Here is an 18,056-nt window from a genome sequence, read left to right on the forward strand (position 1 = left end):
AATGCGCTAATGCATAAAAGATATTAATCTGAATCCCCCCTCCCCAGTGTCACATTCCAGAATGCTCCCTCTAGACCATGGTTTCTCCCCAAATATCCCAGTTAATGCTGTTTTTCAGCTCTTCCATGCAGAGCAGAGGTTGCAGAGAGCACAGCAGCAGCTGAAGGATATTCGCCATGCAGCAGCAGATGCCAAGCCTGAAAGTGAGTGCAAAGTAATGGCAATCAGTGTCTTTTCTAATATGGTTACATGGCAGAAGGGACTGAGGTTGGAGCATATGGAAGTGAAAACTGTCAGTGTTATGTTCCATCTGAAAAACAATCAATAGTCTAACGAGAGATGATTTACTGTAAACTTGTTTGTGATTTCCCTGGGTTTCTCCTATTTTATGCTTTTATAGAAACTTTCAACAAATCAGGCCCTGTTTCTTAAATAGGTATAAACAGGTATAATGTCTTTAGGGGTGTTCATTTCTGTATTTTTATAGCCTCTTGGCAAAGTCGGTTAATGTGTCTTTTCAACAAATTGCTTTCCCAGTGTTTTACGAAGGCATAAAAATGAAAAGTGCCTGTATTTATCATTTCTTTTGCTTTACTTTAATTTTACTGGCTATCATCTTTCTAATTATCTCACATTGCCTCAGAGCCTTGTAACTACAAATAGCCTCTGGTGTCTGTTGTTTTATTTGGGAAAGGGTGGGGGGGAGCCAGCAGCTTCCTCCTCCTCATTTTGTTCTTTAAGCTTAGAAATGGGGCTGGGATCTGAAGTATGAGCCTTCATTCACAGCTACACAGAGAGATTTTTCCCCTGTTTTAAGACCCCTCCCAACTCACTTAGCCCAATCATCACAACAACAGTCCTCTGCCAGTAACCATGCACCAGGCTCCTTCAGGAACCCCACAACCATGGGCCCTAAATCCAGCCATAGTGATTGAATCTCCCTTCCCCCAGGGGCTGTGAGTGTTGCCTCCGCAGCATCCTCAGGCCTAGCTGGCCCAAGAAATGAAAGTCCTGACTGAGGAATCAAAGCCAAGGATTCTGCATGGCAGTGCACAACACTGCCACTGGGTCAGTCCTTTGACATGTCTATATTGTATTTGGAAATCTGCACACTTTTATCTGATTGGTATGTTAGGCATTTAGCAATAAAAATAGACATCTTCCCAAGATTGGCCGTGCTATGAATGGCAATTATCCAAGCCTACAATCTGTTCTTTTTAAATAATCTTTGCAGTATTCAGCATGGTGTCATCCGTGAGAAAGAAGATATGTGTAGATAGGACAAAGCAATATTGTTTTGGGAAACTGAAATAAGCACAGATAATATCTATTTGCATTGATCAAGTTAAAAAAATATATCACTATTCCCTCCTCTTCCCCACTTATCAGCACAACTAGTCCACATAATTTAAGGAAGGTAGCTAGCCAGTCCTTGGCATTCAAAAGGTTGAGAAACATTGAGACAATGCCTCGAGCATTTGTCTGACAATGTGAAGGCTGTTTGCCTCCCCAAGAACACAACAGAACTGAACCCATCCTATGGCTCAAGAAGCAATAGCCACAAACATTTCTGCAATTCATAAAAAGAACTGATGGAGTGGTTAAGCCAACAATTACGGCCTGATTTTACAGTGCCACGCACATAAAAACGGAAGTTACGAGAATGGCCAGGCCTTGAGCATACCGTGCACATTTTAGAATGGACCCAGTCCGTTGCACGTACTGCGCACATTTTACAACAGGCACCTCCCATTACGCACTGAAGTTCTGGGCCCTGCAAAAGGGATGGGCCAGGACAGCGCGATTAGCTGCTGTCCTGGAAAAGCGCGTACCAGCAGGCGGCTGGCGTGCAGAGTTTACTTCTGCTGCCAGGAACAGTAAGTATTAAAATAAAAAAAAATTAGGGTTCCCTGTACGTACCAGGATCAGTCCAGACTGCTGGGTTATGCCTCCCGTCCAGCAGATGGAGTCAGAGAGAAACTGAAAAGGCACCACTGATATACCCTGGTGCGCCCCCTGCGATCCTTCAGTATATCTCTGACTCCAGCAGATGAGAGAGCATAACCTTGCGGTCCTGATCTCCTGTAAATTGACTTGTGAAGGGGTTTCCCTATCAGGTTTGATTAGTATATAGGAGAAATCCTGTGACTGGATCAAGGTACTATTTTGTACCTAATGAGGTACTGCTAATTTGGTATTGCTAATAGGAGCCGTAGCAGGCAAGGCAGGGCACTGCCCTACAGCCTTTTCCCGGGGTTTCTTTCAGCCCTACCCAGTGAGAGGAGGGGAGAATTAATCGGTGGGCTGGTCACTCTCCCTTTCCGACTCCTGAGAAGTTTAATTCCTCGGAGAAAAAGTTTAGCCGGGTGCACTACACCCCCTACCGGCTCCACTAATAAATTGTTTGTGAGGTAATTTGCTTAGCTGCCGGTGGCAGCGCTCTCAATAAAAAAAAAACAAAAAAACAAAAAAAAAAAAACGAGGTAATTTGGTCCCAGCCGGCTGTACTCACTGTGGTCTCCGGAAGGGGTGGCTTGTCACCCAGCCCTTGTTCGCGCCGTTTTTGGATTTTCTTAAAAAAAAAAAAAAAAAAATGCCCCGAGGAACTGTTTGTGCGGTGTGTGGGGATCACGGCCGCCTGCTCTCCCGCGAGGGCCTTTGCTTCCCGGGGGTGAGGGCTCCTCGCGGGGGCCAGCCGCGGCCGGGGGCTCCCCTTCCCCTCGGACTGGTGCAAGGGCAGCGTCGGGCAGATCTCGGCAGTCCTCGCTGCCGATTCCGGGGGCGGCGGCCATTTTGGAAAATTCGGCGGCCATTTTAAATGAGCTCGATGGCGACGCGATTTCCTCCGAAGAAGGGGAGGACCTGTCCCCGCCGGACCTTAGCCCCCGCGGGCCAGATTTGCCACCTGGGGGAGCAAAAGGAGGTTCCTTGAAAAGACCTCATCCCTTTACCTCACAATTTGTTCTTTTGCTCCATAAGGCGTATATGGAAGCCGAAACGGAATGGGATCAGGGTAATCCTGGCCCAGCTAAACAGGGAAGAGTTTCTACAGGTCTCTTTGGCTTGGGGGGTCCAGCTCCGGCTCCTCCTAAACCCCCGCAGCAGGCTTCTCCGGCTCCCCCTCCAAAACCACAGTCTGCAGCTCCGGTTCCCCTTTCACAGGCTCCGTCCCCTCCGGATCCTGATACGGACGTGGGGGGTACGGACCCTGTTGACCCGGTTGAGGGAGATGATCCTCAGATTCTCCGGTTATTTCATAAGGAGGAATTGGATCCGTTGATTACTCATGTCCTTAGGGAACTAAAGATTCCAATATCCCAGATAGACTCAAATGCCCAGCCAGGGGATTTTGAATTGGATGGGCTCCGCACTCCCGCGCATGCTTTTCCTTTTCACAATAAACTGTTTCAGCTTGTGTCCCGGGAATGGGATAATCCGGAGGCAACTCTTAGAGTCAGCCGGGCTATGGATAAGCTTTACCCTCTCCCTACTGAATCCTTGGAGCTCCTTAGGGTGCCAAGGGTGGATTCGGCGGTCACTGCCATGGCGAAACATACCACCATTCCCGTAACAGGGGGTACGGCCCTTAGGGATCTTCAAGATCGGAAGTTGGAGACGTTGCTTAAACGCATCTTTGAGGTGTCAGCCTTGGGAGTACGGGCGGCAGTTTGCAGTTGCATGGTACAAAGGGCTACCCTTCGCTGGGTACAACAGATGTTGACATCTCAGGATCTGCCTCCGGATGAAGCAGAGCAGGCAAACCGCATAGAGTCTGCGGTGGCTTACGCCGCAGATGCCTTCTATGACCTCCTCCGCACTTCGGCCCGGTCTATGTCTTCGGCAGTGTCGGCTCGGAGGTTACTCTGGCTGCGTCACTGGGCAGCAGATTCTTCCTCCAAGGCCCAACTCGGTTCCTTTCCTTTTCGGGGAAAACTGTTATTTGGCACCGAGTTAGAAGACCTTATCCGGTCTTTGGGGGAGAATAAGGTGTTCAAGTTACCAGAGGACAGGCCTAGATTTTTTCGCCCTTCGGGTACTTTTCGCGGACGATTTCGCGGGCAGCGACGTTTTCGATCGGGGAGGGGCTCCTCCTTTGCTACAAGGCAGCCATCTACGCGCTCCCAGTCATGGACTCCTTCCTTTCGTGGTAGAAGGCCGGCCCGCGCAGGGGCGTCTCATACCTTCGCCACCTCTAAAGCGGCTCAATGAAGGGACGCCGGTCCATTCCTCCGTCCCGGAGGTCGGAGGACGACTCTCTTACTTTCGGGAGGAATGGGCCACAATTACCACGGACCAATGGGTCCTCGACATTATCTCTCACGGATACGCCTTAGATTTTGCAAAACCCCTGCGCGATTTGTTTCTAATCTCTCCCAGCGGTTCTCTGGTAAAGCAACAACGAATTGCTCAGACCCTGGAGCGGTTACAGGAGCTGGGAGCGATAGTGCCAGTGCCGCCCGCCGAACAGCGCACAGGCCGTTATTCCATCTATTTCATCGTTCCCAAAAAGGAGGGCACGTTCCGGCCGATTCTGGATCTCAAGCGGGTCAACAGGGCTTTGCGCATACCGCGGTTTCGGATGGAGACCCTGCGCTCGGTCATCGCTGCGGTACACAAAGGCGAGTATTTGGCTTCCTTAGATCTCACGGAGGCTTACTTGAACATAGGAATCCAAGAGTTCCATCAAAGATTTCTGCGCTTTATGGTCCTGGGATCTCATTTCCAGTTCTGCGCTCTTCCGTTCGGTCTGGCGACAGCTCCGAGAGTGTTCACCAAGGTAATGGTGGTTGTGGCGGCGAGTCTTCGGAGAGACGGAGTGTTGGTACACCCTTATTTGGACGACTGGCTCATTCGGGCGAAATCGCGCCGTCTCTGCGAGGACGCAATTCAGGCAGTTCTCCATCGCCTCCACTCCTTGGGGTGGGTAGTCAATTACCCCAAGAGCCATCTGATTCCCTCCCAGAATTTGGAATTTCTGGGCGCCTCGTTCGATACCAAAGTGGGGAAGGTTTTCCTGCCACGGGCAAGGATGGAGCGGCTGATGGCGCACGTTCGCCGTCTCCTCGCCCTTTCCTTGCCAGTAGTATGGGATTACTTACAGGTCTTTGGATATATGGCGTCCACTCTGGATTTGGTTCCGTGGTCTTTTGCGCATATGCGGCCGCTACAGAGGGCCCTTCTGTCTCGTTGGGACCCCAAATCGGAAGCGTTTCAGATACCTTTGCCACTCTTACCCCCAGCGCGGACCAGTCTGCAGTGGTGGTTGGATCCGGTCCACTTGCTCCAAGGTACCGATTTGGAGCCACCCCAATGGATTATTGTCACGATCGATGCCAGTCTGACGGACTGGGGAGCAGTCTGTCAGTCTCAGTCCGCTCAGGGACGTTGGACGCCTTCTCAAACCAAGTGGTCTATCAATCGTTTGGAAACAAGGGCGGTTCGCCTAGCGCTACAACATTTTCTGCCTTTGATTCGGGACAGAGCAGTTCGGGTTTTGTCCAACAACGCAACCACGGTAGCGTATATAAATCGGCAAGGCGGTACACGGAGTCTACCGGTGGCAACCGAAGCCAGCCAATTGATGGTGTGGGCAGAGCAGCACCTGTCTCGGATTGCGGCGTCTCACATCGCAGGAGTCGACAACGTTCAAGCAGACTATCTCAGCAGGCAACGACTAGATCCGGGAGAGTGGGAACTATCTCCCGAGGCACTCAGACTCATCTGCCGCCGGTGGGGAACTCCACGGTTGGACCTCATGGCAACTCGTTTGAATGCCAAGGCAGCTCGCTTCTTCAGTCGCAGAAGGGAACACGGGTCGGAGGGCGTGGACGCGCTAGTTCTTCCCTGGCCCACACACGTTCTTCTGTATGTGTTTCCACCGTGGCCGTTGGTGGGGGAAAATATTGCGGCGAATAGAATCCCACACGGGACCCGTCGTTCTCGTAGCCCCGGAGTGGCCAAGGAGGCCGTGGTTCGCCGACCTCATCAATCTAGCCGTGGACGGCCCCTTGCGTCTCGGGCATCTGCCTCGGCTCCTTCGGCAGGGTCCAGTATTTTTCGACCAGGCCGATCGCTTTTGTCTAGTGGCTTGGCTTATGAGAGGCGGCAATTGAGAAAGAAAGGATATCCGGAGTCGGTCATTACTACTCTTCTGCAGGCTCGTAAACCCTCTACCTCGGTTGCTTATGTCAGGGTATGGAGAGTTTTTGACTCCTGGTGTCAGGGTCTGGAGGTGCCGTCGCGGAAGGCTACGGTGTCTCATATTCTGACTTTTTTGCAAGAGGGTCTAAAGAAGGGTTTATCTTATAATTCTCTGCGTGTGCAGGTGGCAGCCTTAGGCTGTTACCGCGGTAAACTTGACGGAATTTCCATTGCCATGCATCCGGACGTTGCACGATTTTTAAAAGGAGTTAAGCATTTGCGACCCCCGGTACGACCTATCTGTCCTTCTTGGAGTTTAAATTTGGTTCTCCGGGGTCTTTGTACTTCTCCGTTTGAACCCCTACGAAGGGCTACTCTCAAGGATCTCACTCTCAAAACTGTTTTTCTCGTCGCTATTTGTTCGGCTCGCCGAATCTCGGAACTTCAGGCGTTGTCTTGTAGGGAGCCTTTTCTCCGTATTTCTAATTCGGGGGTTTCTCTACGTACCGTTCCCTCGTTTTTGCCTAAGGTAGTTTCCGCTTTTCACGTCAACCAGACGGTGGACCTACCGGCTTTTGCGGTTGACGGAGCGGAGGCTTCGCGGCAACTGGAACTTCGCAAGTTGGATGTTCGAAGGACGCTCTTGCGGTACCTGGACGTTACCAACCCTTTTCGGTTGTCTGATCATCTGTTTGTCTTGTGGGGTGGTCCAAAGAAAGGGAATAAAGCTTCGAAAGCTACGATAGCACGCTGGTTGAAAGAGGCGATTGTTTCTACTTACATTTCCCAAGGTCGCGCCGTTCCGGAGGGTCTTAAGGCTCATTCTCTGCGCTCCCAGGCGGCGTCTTGGACAGAGAGTGGTTTTATTTCCTCACAGGAAATTTGCCGAGCGGCTACTTGGAAGACGTTGCACACCTTTGCGAGACATTACCGTTTGGACGTGCGCGCTCCGACGGTGGACTCCTTTGGCAGTGGGGTGCTTCGTGCGGGACTGTCAGGGTCCCACCCCGTTTAGGGCAGCTTGGGTACTTCCCAGCAGTCTGGACTGATCCTGGTACGTACAGGGAAAGGAAAATTAGGACTTACCTGATAATTTTCATTCCTGTAGTACCAAGGATCAGTCCAGACGCCCGCCCATATCAGTGAAGAGTATAAAGTCCCGCAACTGTTGTTCTTTTTTTCGGGTTCCGTTTTTACGGGTACTTGTTCTTTTTTGTATGGTTGACTGCATGGTTTCCTCGTTTTCCACATGTTCATACTTTTCATCTTTATCTTGATCTAGTCACAGAGTTTGCCATAGTTTTCTAATTTTCATACTGCTTTGTTATGGATTATACTGAAGGATCGCAGGGGGCGCACCAGGGTATATCAGTGGTGCCTTTTCAGTTTCTCTCTGACTCCATCTGCTGGACGGGAGGCATAACCCAGCAGTCTGGACTGATCCTTGGTACTACAGGAATGAAAATTATCAGGTAAGTCCTATTTTCCTATAGGTAGGGTTAGGTTAGGGATCAGGGAGGAGAGGGGAAGAGGTAGGAAGGGGGTAGAGTTAGGGATAGGAAAGTTCCCTCCCAGACCACTCCTTAATTGGAGCAGACTGGGAGGGAACTGGGGGAGGCCTGATTGTGTCGCCGCTCGTATTTTGTTAAAATCCCTCCCCCTACACATGCGAGTTGGTTACCCGCAAACGGCGTGTTAGAAAATCTGCGTGTCCATGTGCATACACCAGGAACAACGCACACGCGGGTCTTAGAATCAACCCCTTAGTGTTTTCATAAAACCATGTCATGAATACCATTGACAACATCACTAAATCTTGGGAGGAACTCAGATGTGGCCAGAGTGTGTCTGAGCTGTCCAGGATCCATCAGAAATGTAAATTTAAGTCGTTTTAAATTTTGTAGTTCAGTTTCAAAGGGGCATAGATGACAAGGGCAGACTATATTATAGAATCCAGCTATTTATGACTGGTTTAGAGAGTGAGTCTTTGATCAAGTCTTTTAATAATGAGCACGAAAGAATTATTGAGTCAATAGGACAGTTTAAATACGACTGGCAATAGCTGATGAAGGGTGGACTAGTTAGAGGTTGATTTGATGCCTATGGCTATCGATAAAAAATTTGTTTTATTATTATCAGTGTTATGATGTATTTTTGTTTTATATTTATTTTAATTTGTAAATATTTTTGTATGTTTTTAGTTGTTGTTTATTGCTATGATTATGAAGCAGCTTAGAAAGGTTGATAAGTGGTTAATACATTTTTAAATAAATAAACTCAGTCCTCACATTGAATAGAACATAATGACCCTTGCAGATAACATTAGATATGAAGACATTGTAGAATCAGATGTGGTTGCGTTTCTACAGTCACATGGAAAAGATCTGTCCAATGAGGACCTGATACAGCTACAACAGCGAGCTGCAGAGGAGAGGGAGAATGTAAATGCTTCAGCCATCCCAGAGCAATTGAACACAAAGCAACCATCTAAAGCTTTTATGCACTTTGAGGCTGGCTTGCAGATCGTCATGGATAATGATCCCAATCGTGAACTCTGGAGTCTTAAATGTCTCCAGAGGGATAAATGATATGCCCAATTGCTGTAGGCAGTTGTACGAAGAGGAGAAGAAGTATTCAGAGCAGCTGTGTACAGATACATTTTTTTCTTAAGGAAAGCAAGCTAATGAAAGCTCCAGAACAAAAACCAGAAAAAGATGATTGAGATTTATGAAATGAAGCAGATGATAACGAGCATGAAACAAAAGAAGAAGGAAGATGAGCATAAATTAGGAGTTGATATATTACCATAAACAAAAAAAATCTTTGCTTTTCCAATTTTTTTCCCTAAGAACCGTCGCCAGGTTTATAATGGGTTTTAATGTACAGAAAAATTGCAGGAACATACCTCTTTCATCCATTAAGGTATTATGTAAGCAGTGCTGTACCCCAAGAAGGCTTCACCTTAATTTAAAAAAATACTAACTGGTCGATATTTAAACAATTGCTGAGTGTAAAATAACTGAGTAAGTTCTCCTGGTTTTCTTTGCACAGGTATTGAACCTCACTTACCCAGTTTAGCTGTGTGGCTAAGTATCTGGCTGAATGGAGCCGCTCCAAATTTGAGCAAGTAGTTTAGGTCTGCTGTTTGCATGGCCGGATTTATCCAGCTAAATTTGGAGGGTTAGGTAGTGCTGAATATTGTGCAAAGCAGCTAAATTCAAAGCCCCTTTTTTATCCAGCCTAATTTCTGTAGCTTGTGATTTTAAATCCCTCCCCCCCCCAGTTTAACCAATTTAAAGGAGCCACGGTTTTAAATGGGTAGTTCGCCTAGCTAAAAAACAATTCCCTGTACGTACCCGGATCAGTTCAGACTCCTGGGTTTTGCCTCCCCTTCAGCAGATGGAGACAGAGAAGTTTTAACCGTCCTATACCCCTGAGGTGCCACCTAGAGTCTGTCAGTATTTCTCTGTCTCCAGCAGAGGGTGGAGGTGCAAATCCCTTTAGTCTGGTGTAGTTCCTTGATTTAGATTTTCTAAATTTGGATTAGTGCTCAGGTGGATCTCTATTTGAAGGCAATGTTGGTTTGTTTTCAGAAAAAAAAAAAAAGAACAACAAAAAGAAGGCAAAGTCAGAGACTCAGCGAGAACAGGTACTTTCAAGCCTCCCAGGGGGATGTCAGGTCCTGGTGGGACCATCCCCCCTGGTACTTGAGGCAAAAGAGCAGGAGGTTGAAGACCCGGGGACTGCTAGCGGCTGAGGGTGATACCGGGGAGCCCGGCTCATTCACCCTTGGCAGGAAGCAGCATAAGAATATGCCATACTGGGTCAGACCAAGGGTCCATCAAGCCCAGCATCCTGTATCCAACAGTGGCCAATCCAGGCCATAAGAACCTGGCAAGTACCCAAAAACTAAGTCTATTCCATGTTTCCGTTGCTAGTAATAACAGTGGCTATTTTCTAAGTCAACTTAATTAATAGAAGGTAATGGACTTCTCCTCCAAGAACTTATCCAATCCTTTTTTAAACACAGCTATACTAACTGCACGAACCACATTCTCTGGCAACAAATTCCAGAGTTTAATTGTACGTTGAGTAAAAAAGAACTTTCTCCGATTAGTTTTAAATGTGCCACATGCTAACTTCATGGAGTGCCCCCTAGTCTTTCCATTATCCGAAAGAGTAAATAACCGATTCACATCTACCCGTTCTAGACCTCTCATGATTTTTAAACCAGTACTCGCTCCACGAGGGCCTATGTTCCTAATCTCCGAAGACTCCCTTCTGTCTAAGACGTTATCGCAGGTACAGAGATCGTGAGTCATTATTGTAAATTGCAGATAGGAACCGGTACTCGCTCCACGAGGGCCCATGTTCCTAAATCCCTTCTCAACTCTCTTCTAAATCAGAAGCTATTATATACCTTTATCTGGTGCATTACTATTATAGATTTCAGATAGGAACTGGTACTCGCTCCACGAGGGCCTATGTTCCTAAAACCCTCCAAAGACTCTCTTCTATTCTACAAGTCATCTCATACCCAGATATTGTGAGTTCTCATTTCAGACTGCATATAGGAACCAGCACTCGCCTATGGCTCCTGTTCCTGAAAATACTGAAGACTCTGTTGCATAGAAGCCATGATGGATGCAGCGCGCTCCAGCCTGATACTTCACTTAGAATACATATCCAGCGCAGCTCACTGCTTCAACGGCAGGGGGAATGAATAAAATAGGATTTGTATTCAAACAACCAACAAGGACTGAGTTGCACAGGCTGGGTAAACAAGCGTGGGAGTAGCTTGCTTATTACGGCGGTTACTACCCCAAACCAATTAGCTAGATACTTCACTTAGATGCAACTCCAGCACTGCTATCTATGATGGCGGGGGTGGAAGGGAAATAGAACCAAAAAAGTTATTTAAAGGGACAAGAGTAACAGAAAAGTATGAAAAAAAAAGTATGAAAGCTTGCTGGGCAGACTGGATGGACCGTTTGGTCTTCTTCTGCCGTCATTTCTATGTTTCTTTGGTGGCTTTGTCCGGACAATTTGCGTCGGGGGGGGGGAGGTGGATTTGGAAATTCCCTCCTGAATAGTAGTCACCACCGATGCCAGCCTCATAGGGTGGGGGGCGGTTTGTCGCGGGACAGCGGTGCAAGGCCAGTGGACAAGGACAGTCTCGTCCTGGTCGATCAATCAGTTGGAAACCAGAGCGGTTCGGTTGGCGTTACAGACCCTCCTTCCTTTGGTAGAAGGTCGATCAGTGAGGGTACTCTCCGACAATGTTCCTTTTGAGCCATTGAAACGAGCGACTGAAGGATCTGATGTTGAAGGTCGTTTTTCTGGTGGCTATTTCCTCGGCAAGGCATGTGTCCGAGATTCAGGCCTTGTCTTGCAGTGAGCCTTTCTTATGGATCTCTGAAGCAGGAGTTTCCTTAAGGACGGTCCCCTCCTTCCTCCCAAAGTGGTATCCTCCTTCCTTCGCGGGCCTGGATTCTTCTACTCTAGAATCTAGGGATTTAAGGAAGCTGGATGTAAAGAGGGTGTTGTTGCGTTATTTGGAGGTTACGAACAGTTTCCGTCTCTTGGACCATCTGTTCATTCTGTGGAGTTGGTCCCAAGAGGGGTCATAAAGCTTCAAAGGCCACTATCGCACGCTGGCTAAAGGAAGCTATTGTTTTGGCATACCTTGTGCAAGCCCACCCGATTCCGGCGGCCTTAAGGCTCATTCTACTCGGTTGCAAGCGGCCTCGTGGGCAGAAAGTCCACAGGTGTCGCCGCAGGAGATTTGTAGAGCAGCTATCTGGAAATCTACACACACTTTTGCCGGTTCCTTTGGGGCCAGTGTACTCCAAGCGGGACTCTCTCAGTTCCACCCTGGTTAGGGAAGCTTTGGTACATCCCAGGAGTCTGGACTGATCCGGGTACGTACAGGGAAAGGAAATTTGGTTCTTTCCTGCTAATTTTCGTTCCTGTAGTACCACAGATCAGTCCAGAGTCCCGCCCATGAGAAACAGGAGAGTCCGCTTGGCGGTAGTTAGCAAAATTTCTGCAAGTTTACCGAAAGCCCCCCCTTTTTCAGGGTAAGAATATGGACATCAATTTGTTAGTTGAGTTACAGGTTTTTCATTCCCTCTGCTCTTTGGGGGGAGGTTGTTTCTGTAGATGTTATGGTTCAGTTTTCTGCTTGGGTACAGTGTAATACTGACAGACTCTAGGTGGCACCTCGGGGGCATAGGACAGAGTCTGTTAAAACTTCTCTGTCTCCATCTGCTGGAGGGGAGGCAAACCCCCAGGAGTCTGGACTGATCCGTGGTACTACAGGAACGAAAATTAGCAGGTAAGCAATTTTCCTTTTTTGCAAATAAATCTTTTAAGTATCAGTCCAATAGTAGCTTGTCAGTCTGTTTGAGAAAAGCAGTCTGTTAATTCAAAGATGTGAGGCTAGTGTGGGACAGAGAAAAAAGGGACTTTAGTGGCAGGGCAAAGGAGGGAGGAGACCGAAGATCGAGTAGGACCACCAGCAGCACAGTAAGCAAGTACAACTGGGCAAATTGGTGGACTAAGTGCTTCTCATCTCCCAACATTCCTCTCTTTCTTTTATATTGTATTTCTTAAATTAGCAAAAATGTAGTGGTAAATGATATGGTGCACCACAATACTTCACATGGCTAAGGTCACAAGTGATTGTGGTAATCCCTTTCTGTCTGATTGGGAATTAGTTTGGCACAAAAGCACTGCACAGTTCAGCCATGTCTGTGAATGCGTCATCTTATAATAAAAGAGCTCTGTCCTCAAAAATGTCAGCAGTGTAGTCATTAGTGTTAGAACATTTAGAGGGTCATTTTCAAAGGGACTTCATGTAGAACAGTGCTTCACCTGCAGAAAGCGCCCGTTTGAAAATTTGCCTGGCTGATGTGTACATAAAATTACACAGACACCTTGTAACGTGTGTGATTTTAAGCCAGGCTTTCTTGGGGGGAGGGGAAGATGCGCGCGGAATTTGAGCAGGGTTTCCATTTTCCATTTTGAAAAATACGCGTGGAATTTTCCCCGAAAATGTTCCCCCACTTAAAGTAACAGCCCTAACTCTGTTTCTCGGAAGTTTTCATAAGATAGTTTTCAAAGTTAGCTAATGCGCACAAACATATTTTCAAGTGCGCTAACAGTGTTCTATTGCATTATCACAAATCAAACTGTCACCTAGTTGATGACATCGGAGTTTGTATTTTTGAAATTAGTTTTTTTAACAGGAAGTTCCTTGTCCTATGCTCCACCAGTCCAAAAACATGTGGGTATCATCCCTCAACCAGTTCCTGGAGGCAGAGTTGATGACATCATCTATGTATGTCATCCATGGAATTTCAGGCAGCCAGTGTTCTCTGCCTCCAGCTACTGGAGAATTAGTTGTTGGCATAAGCTCACTGGATTTTCCAATTAATTTTTTTTTTTTTATCTTTATCAAAGTTTTTCGGCATACAACATAGAGAAAAATGAAAACAACAACAATATGCAGCACGCACAGAGCATCAATATCAAACCTACAAAACATTTCATGTTTCCCAAAGTATATTGCAATGAATCACAGCAGGCATGACCTAGAATGACTATAATACTGATGATAATAGTCCCCATATGTTCTCATTTCTGGAAGATTCCCCATTTAAGTCAAGCCGAAGCGTCTCCAAATCCGCTACCTCCTGCACTTGTGCTTTTCAGTGAACTATGTTAGGGTGAGATTTCCAAAAAGTTGCAGTTGTGACCCTAGCTGCCAGCAGCAGCTGCTCTACCAATTTGCAAAATTTTTTAGGTATGAGTAAACCGTCCATCTACCCAGCAGACCTAACAGAGGCATGATATGAACCGAGATATTGAGAATATCAGAAATCTCTTGGTTCACCTGCGACCAAAACTGATGCGCACTCGGACAATACCACCACATATGTTATGTATGTACCCCTCTGCCCACATCCCTGCTAACACATAAGGTTCAAATCAGGAGTAAACTTAGAATAGTACACTGGCGTGCAATAGGTTCTGTGCAGCAGTTTAACCATGTACTCCTCCAAGCATGAGCATCCAATTCCAGCCCCAAATCCTTGTTCTATATTACAATTAAAGAGAGCGCAGTATAAGATCCATACTTTCCTCCAAAAAGGCCTCTATAAGCCATAGCTATCCCCTTACGCTTAGCTCCGGGGTCAGTCAGGTATGCCTCCACACCATTCAAGGATTGCAGAGATTCAGCCAAATTAAAATGTTGTGCCAAAGCATCCCTTAATTGAAAAAAGGCAGCCCGCAGCCCTGGGTCAAATTCATAATCCTCTTCTAATTCAGAAAACTCTACAAAAGCATCATCCTCCCATAATTGGAATATAAAGACTTAACCCATGTCCCTCCAGTTCTTGAAAACTGGAGAAAAGGTAAAGCTAGATAAAATGGGGCTCTCAAACAAAGGCGCAATAGGCGAAAGTTTGTCCCTGTCCAGTCCCAAAAATGTATTAGTCTGCTCCCAGTCAGAAATGATATGAGCTAATATGGGGCTTAATCGACAAACCTTCCAATTTATAGGTGACCTAGGAGAGAGAAAAGGCAACATGGCTAGGTTAACCAGTTTGGCCTGCATTCTTTCCAAAGCCAACCATGAGACATCGCTGCCATTAAGCCAGTCATGTAAGCAAGCCAGTCTGCTAACCCAGTAACACAGATGCAAGTAAGGGAGTGCCATGCCTCCTGTGATTTAGGTAACCACAATTTCCCAAGTCTCACCGGAGCCCTATGCTTTCTCCAAATAAATTGAGCCATTAATCTATTCAGTTCCACAAAGACCTTGGCAGGAACCGGACAAGGGAGAGGTTGAAACAAGTATAACAGCTTCGGTGAAATATTCATTTTAAGTAGATTAATCCTTCCCACCCAAGAAGACTGAAAGATGATCCCAGGAAATTATATCTTCTTTAATTAGACTTTTCAAAGGCCCATAATTTTTTAGCATATACATTTTTGAAAATTTTGGTAATAAAAATCCCAGGGTATTTGAAACCATCCTCTACCCGGCAAGAAACAATCTGGAAGGCGTATACGATCTGCAGGAAAAAACATCTCTGACTTATCTAAGTTTATTTTATATCCTGAAAGACTCCCAAATTTGTGAAGAAGATCAAGCAATACAAGCCTCGATGTGCTAGGTTTAGTAATATACAGGAGCACATCATCAACATATAGAGAAATTAGATGTTCTCTATCCCCAAACCTTACTCCCTTAATATCAGGGTGCTGACGTATTGCCAAGGGGCTCAGTAACCAAATTAAGTAGCAAGGGAGATGGAGGACATCCTTGCCATCTACCTCGCACTATTCCAAAAAAAAGGGGGATAAGGCACCATTCACCTTAGTCACTCATACATAGCTGAGATCCACTCTAAGAATCTAAATGGGATACTTGCTCAGGCCATCACCTCAAACATGAAAAGCCAGGACACTCTGTCAAATGCCTTTTCTGTGTCTAAAGATACTAAGAGACCCGAGACATCTTTTTGCTTGGCCAAATGCAGAATATTAAACAATCGTCTCTTATTTAAGGTAAACACCTGACCTTTGACAAAACCAGTTTGGTCATTATGGATTAGGCAAGGAAGCATCCATTCCAACCTAATTTGCAATATTTTAGCCAAGATTATGTTAGAATTAAGAAGGGAGATAGGTCGAGATGAACTACACTCAACAACATCTTTGCCAGGCTTAGGAATAAGAACAACTCTGGCATCTGCCATATCCCTCCTAGAAGAAGCTGCCACTCCTGCCAAATTAAAAATCAAGCAGAGAGAGGGCGTCACATCCTGAAAGAATTTTTATAAAATTCCATGGGGTAACATTCAGGAACAGGGCACTTCCCCCCTGGCAATGCTTTCACTGCTGTCTGCATCTCTAATAGAATAATTGGTTCTGACAACTTCTCAATCGGATTTGACTGAAATTTAGGAATATCCAGGCCATCTCAGAAAGCTTTGATATCATCCTTAGTTGCTGTAACAGAATTCCTATACAACTTTGTAAAGAAAGCAACACAAGTTTGTTCTATTTCTCTACAGTTTGAAGTGAGTGTACCATTAGGCTTTCTTACCTTAAGTATATACGCTTTTGCCAGCGGTCTTCTTACCGCTGTGGCTAAGAACACACCTGGTTTATCACCAGGTTCATAAAATTTTTACTCTGTAAATTTGAGAGCTTTACCAATTTTTCCAATTACTAAAGTCTGAAGCTCCCTCCAAATAGCCTCTAAAAGTCTTAACATTCGGAGTGAACAGGTTTGCTTGTGTAGGCATTCCAGGGCCTGAATTTTAAAAATAAGAGCTTCAATTTGTTTTTTTCTGTTCTTTTCAAAGAAAGTTGGCAAAGCCAATTATCCTTCCATGAAGGTAAGCCTTACAGGCCTCCCAATGCAGAGTAGGGTTATAATTAGATTCAGGGTTTAGAATGTCAAATTCCTTAATTGCTTCCTGAACTAAAGTTTTGAAATTGCTTATTTCCTAACAGGGAGGTATTAAATCTCCTTGAGAAAGAAATTGCACTTGAACCGGGTGGTGGTCGGAAATGATACTAGGCAAAATGTCACTACCCTGTGTCAAGGAAACCAGGTTAGGGGAGCACAAAAGAAAATCTGTCCTACTGTATATATCTTGCCATGGTGAGTAATATGTGTAATCCTGCTTCCCAGTGTGGTAATGTCTCCAAATATCCACTAAATGTAAAGTATCCATTAGTATGTACTGCGAAAGCATACTTGTCCCTGGGTGCAGAAGTTTTATCTAGAGAAGATTCAAGACATGAATTCCAATCACCTCCAAATACACAGCTGCTTGTACCTAAATTCATTCAACCTGTCAATGAGAACTCTGTAGAAAGCTGTTTGACTCACATTAGGCCCATATCCATTCACCCATGCAAAATTAAGAGATTAAAGTGTACAAACCAAAATAATATATCTCCCCTCATCATCATTCAGGGACTGTTCACAATAATGGGTACATTTTTGTCATTAAGAATGCACACTCCCCTGCTGCGAGAATTATAAGAAGAGTAATATACAGAAGCAGGGTTATGAAGTCTGCCTTCTGCTGCCACAAAAAAACAAGGGAGAGTTTGCTTTGGTGGACCACTTCTATAAACCTGCAAAAAGGGTGTTCTGTTAGAGTGCCCAGAATGTATTACCATTACAACAGACACCAGCCTGTCAGGCTGAGGTGCGCATTGCCAGGGCCAATAGTATCTGTTAGAAAGGCTTTGGTCAATAAACCATTTGGAGACCAGAGCAATCAGACTGGCATTTACTCACTTCCAAAAGTTAATCAGGGGGTGTGCAGTGCAAGTTCTCAGTGACATTTCTATGGCAGTAGCTTATATAAACAAGCAAGGGGAAGCCTGGAGTCGGGGTATAGTAGAAGAGACAGAGCTTCTCTTTGTATGGGCAGAAGAGAATCTGTTCCAATTCTCCACACTGCAGGATAGGAGAATGTCCAGGCAGACTATCTCAGCAGAAACAGGATAGACCCAGTTCTCCCAGGACAAGCAGGATGGTAGTCCTTACATGTGGGTGACGTCATTGGACAGAGCCCTATCACGGAAAACTTTTCTGTCAAAGTTTCTAGAACTTTTGACTGACACAATGAGCATGCCCAGCATGCCATGATCCCTATGTCCACAGGGGTCTCCCTTCAGTCTCTTTGTTTTCTGTGCTGCAGTTTGCCTTGTGTTTAGGAGCTCTGTGAGATTTTTCTCACAACTTTTCGTCACGGAAACACTTGAAGTTTTACTTCATAAATAATTTTTACACAGGTCTCCCTTCACGTACATTTCATCGACGCTCGGTGAGTACTATGCCCTGTTTTCCGGTCGGTTCCTCATTATCGGTTCCCCCG

At 46.0% G+C, this 18,056-nt stretch overlaps 1 protein-coding gene across 4 annotated transcripts in view; it reads left to right on the top strand.

The window, feature by feature from the left end:
- The window catches only part of IFT81 (intraflagellar transport 81), a 140,912-nt gene that overhangs the window by 38,259 nt on the left and 84,597 nt on the right, over positions 1-18,056 (top strand). For all 4 annotated transcript variants that reach the window (XM_029620126.1, XM_029620125.1, XM_029620128.1 and 1 more), the window contains one exon: positions 119-203. In XM_029620126.1, coding sequence (XP_029475986.1) covers positions 119-203 — 85 coding nt within the window. The remainder of the gene's footprint in view (positions 1-118; positions 204-18,056) is intronic.

Source organism: Rhinatrema bivittatum, chromosome 11, assembly GCF_901001135.1.
Source record: "Rhinatrema bivittatum chromosome 11, aRhiBiv1.1, whole genome shotgun sequence".
Classification (NCBI taxonomy): Eukaryota; Metazoa; Chordata; class Amphibia; order Gymnophiona; family Rhinatrematidae; genus Rhinatrema; species Rhinatrema bivittatum.